Source organism: Nerophis ophidion, linkage group LG14 (assembly GCF_033978795.1).
Source record: "Nerophis ophidion isolate RoL-2023_Sa linkage group LG14, RoL_Noph_v1.0, whole genome shotgun sequence".
NCBI classification, from domain to species: Eukaryota; Metazoa; Chordata; class Actinopteri; order Syngnathiformes; family Syngnathidae; genus Nerophis; species Nerophis ophidion.
Genome location: NC_084624.1, coordinates 6,594,868 through 6,604,867, shown reverse-complemented (window position 1 = coordinate 6,604,867; position 10,000 = coordinate 6,594,868). Strand labels below are relative to the sequence as shown.

At 39.7% G+C, this 10,000-nt stretch overlaps 1 protein-coding gene across 11 annotated transcripts in view; it reads right to left on the bottom strand.

The window, feature by feature from the left end:
* LOC133568033 (receptor-type tyrosine-protein phosphatase S-like) overlaps positions 1-10,000 on the bottom strand; it is a 293,725-nt gene that overhangs the window by 219,728 nt on the left and 63,997 nt on the right. For all 11 annotated transcript variants that reach the window (XM_061919726.1, XM_061919727.1, XM_061919729.1 and 8 more), the window contains exon 2: positions 3,336-3,507. In XM_061919726.1, the coding sequence (XP_061775710.1) occupies positions 3,336-3,444 (109 nt within the window). In that variant the 5' untranslated portion in view covers positions 3,445-3,507. The remainder of the gene's footprint in view (positions 1-3,335; positions 3,508-10,000) is intronic.

Here is a 10,000-nt window from a genome sequence, read left to right as displayed (position 1 = left end):
CACGCACAGTAAAGCACCCAAAAAAAATCCTGACTTTGGAGCAATGTTCACGTACTCTAGTATTTGGCTCTCTATTAGATGCAATGGTTGTCCGTATCGGGACCATGATTTATGTCCTAACTACAAGAACACACACACACACACACACACACACACACACACACACACACACACACACACACACACACACACACACACAGACACACACACACAGGACATATTCCCAAGTATTGAGGGCCGAGCGTGGCAGAGACACCACATACCTGAAAAGGGCAGGATGTCATGAGAGGAGCTAACAAGGCAGGTCGACGTCAGAAAGTCTTCAAAGTTGATGGATGGATTATTTCCTGGCATGTTTCTGCCCAGACATCCTGTCCTGCCCGTTTCTGCGCCAACGCTCCCAGAACTTTTGGTTGCCATGGCAACTAAATCATGTAGGACAGCCAGTTCTCTGAAGAATCTGGTAATATACTGTAAATACAGTGTGACTAAAAGTGCACAACCATGTGTTACAACAGCGTGGCTTCGTAGTAAAAGAGTGTGGGTACTAGACTGGCCTGTCCGTAATCTAGACATTGAAAATGTTTGGTGCAATACTGTACATCAAGCAAAAATGGGAAAGAATTCCACTTCAAAAATGTGTTGTTAAAAGAAAAGGCCATGTAAAAATGCCTTATTTGCAATGTGTTGCTGCCATTACATTCTAACTTCATGATTATTTGAAAAAAAAACCTTGAACTCTCTTGTCTTTGCAGTCTATTCAATTGAATATAAATTGAAAATGATTTGTCTTCTATTTTTGTTTACCAAACTGCTCCTATGAAGAAAACACAGACAAAAGTGTGTGTAACTTCCGGTAAGAATGTCGGAGAGACATGAAACAAAAACCTCTATGTAGGTCTCGCTTAGACCTACATTTCATAGATTGACAACCCCCAACAAAAATCAACAGGAGGTTTGCAATCCCCCCTTCAAAACAAAAGTTTTGTAAATAAACGGTCACCTTTCTTCAAACATTATCTCCTCTGAGCGCGTTTGTTGTTTTGGCTTCAAACTCGCATAGGAGAGAGATTGAACCCTTCTGATTAAAAGTATAGAACAGAGTTTTGATAAGTTCTCAGGCTTTGATTTTACGCCCCTTCAAAGAACCCCTGTGCAAAGTCTCCTTAAAAATGTCATTTTTGCCTCTTTGAGCTGTTATTTGACCCCCTTAAAATGCTTCTAAACTCACCAAACTTGACACACACATCAGGTCTGGCAAAAATTGCGATCTAATGAAAAAAACCTAACCTCAAAACTCAAAATTGCGCTCTACCGCCCCCCTAGGAATACAACACTGACAAACTGCTCCTAGGACGAAAACACAGACAAAACTGCTTGTAACTTCCGGTAGGAATGTCAGACAGACATGAAACAAAAAACACTATGTAGGTCTCACTTAGACCTATATTTTAATAATTAACATAATTTAGCAAAAATCAACAGGAAGTTTGATATTTTCACTTCAATACAACAACTGCATTACTTTCACAAAGCATTAGATTCTCAAAATAGTGGCTCCAAGGCGTTTTCTAACGCTTATCCAGCCATGGGTCTCGGGGGCAGCAGCCAAAGGCGGACCCGACCAACGCTGCTGGCAGCTTTATTTTTTTTGGGGTTTTTTGAGCAACATCAAAAAAATAAAAATAGATTAAAGCTGCAAGCAGCGTTCGTCGGGTCCGCCTTTGGCTGCTGCCCCCGAGACCCATGGCTGGATAAGCGTTAGAAAACGCCTTGGAGCCACTATTTTGAGAATCTAATGCTTTGTGAAAGTAATGCAGTTGTTGTATTGAAGTGAAAATATCAAACTTCCTGTTGATTTTTGCTAAAGTATGTTAATTATTAAAATGTAGGTCTAAGTGAAACCTACATAGTGTTTTTTGTTTTATGTCTTCCTGACATTCCTACCGGAAGTTACAAGCAGTTTTGTCTGTGTTTTCTTCCTAGGAGCAGTTTGTCCGTGTTGTATTCCTAGGGGGGCGGTAGAGCGCAACTTTGAGTTTTGAGGTTAGGATTTTTCATCAGACCGCAATTTTTGCCAGACCTGATGTGGGTGTCAAGTTTGGTGAGTTTAGAAGCATTTTAAGGGGGTCAAATAACAGCTCAAAGAGGCAAAAATGACATTTTTTAGGAGACTTTGCACAGGGGTTCTTTGAAGGCGCGTAAAATCAAAACCTGAGAACTTATCAAAACTCTGTTCTATACTTTTAATCAGAAGGGTTCAATCTCTCTCCTGTGCTAGTTTGAAGCCTAAACCACAAACGCACTCAGAGGAGATAATGTTTGAAGAAAGCTGACCGGCTTTTACAAAACTTTTGTTTTGAAGGGGGGATTGCAAACTTCCTGTTGATTTTTGTTGGGGGTTGTCAATCTATGAAATGTAGGTCTAAGCGAGACCTACATATAAGTTTTTGTTTCATGTCCCTCCGACATTCTTACCGGAAGTTACAAGCAGTTTTGTCTGTGTTTTCTTCCTAGGAGCAGTTTTTTCAGTGTTTTATTCAAAAATAGCGCTATAGCGCAATTTTGAGTTTTGGGGTTTGTTTTTTTCATTAGATCGCAATATTCGCCAGTCATGATGTGTGCGCCAAGTTTGGTGACTTTTGAAGCATTTTAAAGGGGTCAAATTGCAGCGCAAAGAGGGAAAAAATAAATTTTTTAGGAAACTTTTGTTTTGAAGGGGTTTTTGCCAACTTCCTGTAGATTTTTGCTGAAAGAAGTGAGTGTATGAAAATTGGGTCTAAGTCAGACCTACATAGGAGTTTTTGTTTCATGTCGCTATGACATTCCTAACAGAAGTTACATGCAGTTTTGTCTGTAATTTTTTTCCTAGGAGGCGCTAGAGCGCAATTTTCATTTTGGGGGATTGGTTGCTTCATATGTTGGGAAGGTTTGCTATACCGACGTGTGTGTCAAATTTGGTGAGTTTTGAAGCATGTTAAGGGGGTCAAATTACAGCGCGTAGGTGCGGAATAATAATAAAACACAGCAGTTTCAATAGGGTCCTTGGCCCATGGCAAAGGACTCATGGCCAAGGACCCTAAAAAAGAAAAAAAAACGGCCTGCATGGCAGCTTTGTGTCAACATTGCAACTTTTTCTCGTTAGATTTCACCTGATTTCATTTTTTTTTTTAATGTTTTTTAATTTTTGATATTTGCAATAGCATTTCTAGAATGTGTGGCGTGCCGGTAAACGGTTAGCTTGGGGCCGCACTTTGGACACCCCTGTACTACACAGTTCTTCTCCCGTTGCCCGGGTGACATAATGGTGAGGACATGAAAGAGAGCGGACATACCAAGCGCTCCACGCACGCCGTCCAGGACGAGCATGCAGAGCGGCATCAGCAGCAGTAGTGGTAGACACAGCCCAGGGATGGACCTCCCGGGACGGCCGTGCAGACGCATGTTCCCGCCGCTCGGAGACGGGCGGAGGCGTGGGCGGGGCTTCACTCAGCAGGGGTAGGCACTCTGCGGGCACACACACACCCAGAACACCAAGGTCAGCCAAAATGAGAACATTCCCCGACCAAGAAAAATGGAAGGCAAATTCATGCTAATGCAGGATTAGCTCTTTTTGAGTCACTTGGGACTGGGATTAAAATGGCACCTATTAGGAGGCATTATATGGCGTTTTGTTTGGCAATATTATGCAAAAACTAATTTTTGACGGATTGTTAGAGCATTACAGCTACCATAGTCAGACGTAACATGCTTCAACATGCCGCTATTATTATAGTGGTTCTACAGGAACCCCAAAAATGGCACCTGTTAGGAGACATTATATGGCATTTTGTTTGGCTATGTTATACAAAAACTAATTTTTGACGGATTGTTGGAGCATTACAGCTACCATAGTCAGACGTACCATGCTTCAACATACCGCTATTTTATGGTGGTTCTACAGGAACCCCAAAAATGGCACCTATTAGGAGACGTTATATGGCGTTTTGTTTGGCAAATTTATGCAAAAACAACTTTTTGATGAATTGTCGGAGCATTACAGCTACCATGCTTCAACATGCCGCTATTATAGCGGTTCTACAGGAACCCCAAAAATGGCACCTATTAGGAGACATTATCTGGCATTTTGTTTGGCAAATTTATGCAAAAACTAATTTTTTACGGATTGTTGGAGCATTACAGCTACCATAGTCAGACGTACTGTGCTTCAACATACCGCTATTATTATGGTGTTTCTGTAAGGACACCAAAATGGCACCTATTAGGAGACATTAGCTGGCATTTTTTTGACAATAGTATGAAAAAAACACATTTTGATGGATTGTCTGAGCATTACAGCTACCATAGTCAGACGTACTGTGCTTCAACATACCGCTATTATTATGGTGGTTCTATAGGGACCCCAAAATGGCACCTATTAGGAGACATTATCTGGCGTTTTGTTTGGCAATATTATGCAAAAACAACTTTTTGATGGATTGTCAGAGAATTATAGCTACCATAGACGTACCGTGCTTCAACATACTGCTATTATTATGGTGGTTCTGTAAGGACCCCAAAATGGCACCTATTAGGAGACACTATCTGGTGTTTTGTATGGCAATTTTATGCGAAAACAACTTTTTGATGGATTTTTGGCGCATTACAGCTACCATAGTCAGACGTACTGTGCTTCAACATACCGCTATTATTATGGTGTTTCTATAAGGACCCCAAAATGGCCCCTATTAGGAGACATTAGCTGGCATTTTTTTGACAATATTATGCAAAAAACAAGTTTTGATGGATTGTCGGAGCATTACAGCTACCATAGTCAGACGTACCATGCTTCAACATACCGCTATTATTATGGTGGTTCTATAGGTACCCAAAAATAGCACCTATTAGGAGACATTATCTGGCGTTTTGTTTGGCAATATTATGCAAAAACAACTTTTTGATGGATTGTCAGAGAATTATAGCTACCATAGTCAGACGTACTGTGCTTCAACATACTGCTATTATTATGGTGTTTCTATAAGGACCCCAAAATGGCACCTATTAGGAGACATTAGCTGGCATTTTTTTGACAATAGTATGCAAAAAACACGTTTTGATGGATTGTCAGAGCATTACAGCTACCATAGTCAGACGTACCATGCTTCAACATACTGCTATTATTTTGCTGTTCATATAGGGATCCCAAAATGACACCTATTAGGAGACTTTAGCTGGAAATGTGTTTAGCAAATTTATGCAAAAACTAATTTTTGACGGATTGTTGGAGCATTACAGCTACCATAGTCAGACGTACCATGCTTCAACATACCGCTATTATAGTGGTTCTACAGGAACCCCAAAAATGGCACCTATTAGGAGACATTATCTGGCATTTTGTTTGGCAAATTTATGCAAAAACAGCTTTTTGATGAATTGTCGGAGCCTAACAGCTACGATAGTCAGACGTACTGTGCTTCAACATACCGCTATTATTATGGTGGTTCTATAGGGACCCCAAAATGGCACCTATTAGGAGACATATTATGGCGTTTTGTTTGGCAATAATGTGCAAAAACTAATTTTTGACGGATTGTTAGAGCATTACAGCTACCATAGTCAGACGTACCATGCTTCAACATACCGCTATTATTATGGTGGTTCTACAGTAACCCCAAAAATGGCACCTATTAGGAGACATTATCTGGCATTTTGTTTGGCAAATTTATGCAAAAAATAATTTTTGACGGATTGTTGGAGCATTATAGCTACCATAGTCAGACGTACCATGCTTCAACATACCGATATTATTATGGTGGTTCTATAGGGACCCCAAAATGGCACCTATTAGGAGACATTATTTGGCGTTTTGTTTGGCAATATTATGCAAAAACTAATTTTTGACGGAATGTTGGAGCATTACAGCTACCATAGTCAGACGTACCATGCTTCAACATACCGTTATTATAGTGGTTCTACAGGACCCCCAAAAATGGCACCTATTAGGAGACATTATATGGCGTTTTGTTTGGCAATATTATGCAAAAACAACTTTTTGATGGATTGTCTGAGCATTACAGCTACCATAGTCAGACGTACCATGCTTCAACATACCGCTATTATTATGATGGTTCTATAGGTACCCAAAAATGGCACCTATTAGGAGACATTATATGGGTGGTTAGAAAAGATGGCAGCTACACTTTCCATCTTAAACATCGAAAACAATGATTTGGGAATGTCTGGTGTGCCAGGTTGAAAAGCCCAATACCACCGTGTTGAAGCACAGTACGTCCGACTATGGTAACCACGTTACTTTGCCCGAGGAGAACAACGTTAATACATGTCGACTAAGACAAGAAACTGACTGAAAATAAACAGTTTTTCTTTCTTGCTCTGTCTGCATGAATGACTCTCAGCCAGTGAAGCCTGACATGAGGCGCACTGACACATTTAGACTTGCTAAGCACCATTTCCTTTCACTGCTGCTCTAGCTTAAGTAATCAGAGTCCGCTGTTACGTTGGAGTGGTCTTTGGCACTATTGTTGCTACTCCATAACGACCATACGTTACCGTAAATAGAGTGTCAATGAAAGTGCACCATATGTCAGACAATTCATCAAAAAGTTGTTTTTGCATAAAATTGCCAAAAAAAACGCCAGATAATGTCTCCTAATAGGTGCCATTTTGGGGTCCTTTCAGAAACACCATAATAATATCGGTATGTTGAAGCATGGTACGTCTGACTATGGTAGCTGTAATGCTCCGACAATCCATCAAAAAGTTGTTTTTGCATACTAGTGCCAAACAAACGCAAGATAATGTCTCCTAATAGGTGCCATTTTGGGTTCCTTAAAAAAACACCATAATATCGGTATGTTGAAGCATGGCACGTCTGACTATGGTAGCTGTAATGCTCCGACAATCCATCAAAATGTTGTTTATGCATGAAATTGCCAAACAAAATGCCAGATAATGTCTCCTAATAGGTGCCATTTTGGGTTCCATATAAAACCACCATAATAGTAGCAGTATGTTGAAGCATGGTACGTCTGACTATGGTAGCTGTAATGCTCAGACAATCCATCAAAAAGTGTTTTTTTCATACTATTGTCAAAAAAATGCCAGCTAAAGTGTCCTAATAGGTGCCATTTTGGGGTCCCTATAGAACCACCATAATAATAGCGGTATGTTGAAGCATGGTACGTCTGACTATGGTAGCTGTAATGCTCCGACAATCCATCAAAAAGTTTTTTTTGCATAATATTGCCAAACAATACGCCAGATAATGTCTCCTAATAGGTGCCATTTTGGGGTCCCTATAGAACCACCATAATAATAGCGGTATGTTGAAGCATGGTACGTCTGACTATGGTAGCTGTGATGCTCCGACAATCCATCAAAAAGTGTTTTTTTCATACTATTGTCAAAAAAATTCCAGCTAATGTCTCCTAATAGGTGCCATTTCGGGTTCCTTAAAAAAACACCATAATAATAGCGGCATGTTGAAGCATGGTACGTCTGACTATGGTAGACTTAATGGTCCGACAATTCATCAAAAAGTTGTTTTTGCATAATATTGCCAAACAAAACACCAGATTATGTCTCCTAATTGGTGCCATTTTGGGGTCCCTAAAGAACCACCATAATAATAGCCGTATGTTGAAGCACAGTACGTCTGACTATGGTAGCTGTAATGATTTGACTATCCATCAAAAATTAGTTTTTGCATAAGATTGCCAAACAAAACACCAGATAATGTCTCCTAATAGTTGATATTTTGGGGTCCTTACAGAAACACCATAATGATAGCGGTATGTTGAAGCATGGTACGTCTGACTATGGTAGCTGTAATGCTCTAACAATCCATCAAAAAGTGTTTTTTTCATACTATTGTCAAAAAAATGCCAGCTAAAGTGTCCTAATAGGTGCCATTTTGGGGTCCCTATAGAACCACCATAATAATAGCGGTATGTTGAAGCATGGTACGTCTGACTATGGTAGCTGTAATGCTCCGACAATCCATCAAAAAGTTTTTTTTGCATAATATTGCCAAACAATACGCCAGATAATGTCTCCTAATAGGTGCCATTTTGGGGTCCCTATAGAACCACCATAATAATAGCGGTATGTTGAAGCATGGTACGTCTGACTATGGTAGCTGTGATGCTCCGACAATCCATCAAAAAGTGTTTTTTTCATACTATTGTCAAAAAAATTCCAGCTAATGTCTCCTAATAGGTGCCATTTCGGGTTCCTTAAAAAAACACCATAATAATAGCGGCATGTTGAAGCATGGTACGTCTGACTATGGTAGACTTAATGGTCCGACAATTCATCAAAAAGTTGTTTTTGCATAATATTGCCAAACAAAACACCAGATTATGTCTCCTAATTGGTGCCATTTTGGGGTCCCTAAAGAACCACCATAATAATAGCCGTATGTTGAAGCACAGTACGTCTGACTATGGTAGCTGTAATGATTTGACTATCCATCAAAAATTAGTTTTTGCATAAGATTGCCAAACAAAACACCAGATAATGTCTCCTAATAGGTGTCATTTTGGGGTCCTTACAGAAACACCATAATGATAGCGGTATGTTGAAGCATGGTACGTCTGACTATGGTAGCTGTAATGCTCCGACAATCCATCAAAACGTGTTTTTTGCATACTATTGTCAAAAAAATGCCAGCTAATGTCTCCTAATAGGTGCCATTTTGGGGTCCCTATAAAAACACCATAATAATAGCGGTATGTTGAAGCACAGTACATCTGACTATGGTAGCTGTAATCCTCCGACTATCCATCAAAAAGTTGTTTTTGCATGATATTGCCAAACAAACGCCGGATAATGTCTCCTAATAGGTGCCATTTTGGGTTCCCTATAGAACCATCATAATAATAGCGGTATGTTGAAGCATGGTACGTCTGACTATGGTAGCTGTAATGCTCCGACAATCCATCAAAACGTTGTTTTTGCATAAATTTGCCAAACAAAATGCCAGATAATGTCTCATAATATGTGCAATTTTGGCATGCTTAAAGAAACACCATAATAATAGTGGTATGTTGAAGCACAGTACGTCTGACTATGGTAGCTGTAATTCTTTGACAATCCATCAAAAAGTTGTTTTTGCATAATATTGCGAAACAAGACGCCAGATAATGTCTCCTAATAGGTGCCATTTTGGGGTATCTATAGAACCATCATAATAATAGCGGTATGTTGAAGCATGGTACGTCTGACTTTGGTATCTATAATGCTCCGACAATCCATGAAAATGTTGTTTATGCATGAAATTGCCAAACAAAATGCCAGACAATGTCTCCTAATAGTTGCCATTTTGGGGTCCTTATAAAAACACCATAATAATAGCGGTATGTTGAAGCACAGTACGTCTGACTACGGTAGCTGTAATGCTCCATTAATCTATCAAAAAGTTGTTTTTGCATAATATTGCCAAAAAAAGGCCAGCTAATGTCTCCTAATAGTTTCCATTTTGGGGTCCTTATATAAACACCATAATAATAGCGGTATGTTGAAGCACAGTAGGTCTGACTATGGTAGCTGTGATGCTACGACAATCCATCAAAAAGTTGTTTTGCATACTATTGCCAAACAAACGCCAGATAATGTCTCCTAATGAGTGCCATTTTGGGGTCCCTATAGAACCACCATAATAATAGCGGTATGTTGAAGCATGGTACGTCTGACTATGGTAGCTGTAATGCTCCAACAATCCATCAAAACATATTTTTTGCATACTATTGTCAAAAAAATGCCAGCTAATGTCTCCTAATAGGTGCCATTTTGGGGTCCTAACTAAAGCACTATAATAGCGGTATGTTGAAGCATGGTACGTCTGACTATGGTAGACTTAATGGTCCGACAATTCATCAAAAAGTTGTTTTTGCATAATATTGCCAAACAAACGCCAGATAATGTCTCCTAATGAGTGCCATTTTGGGGACCCTATAGAACCACCATAATAATAGCGGTATGTTGAAGCATGGTACGTCTG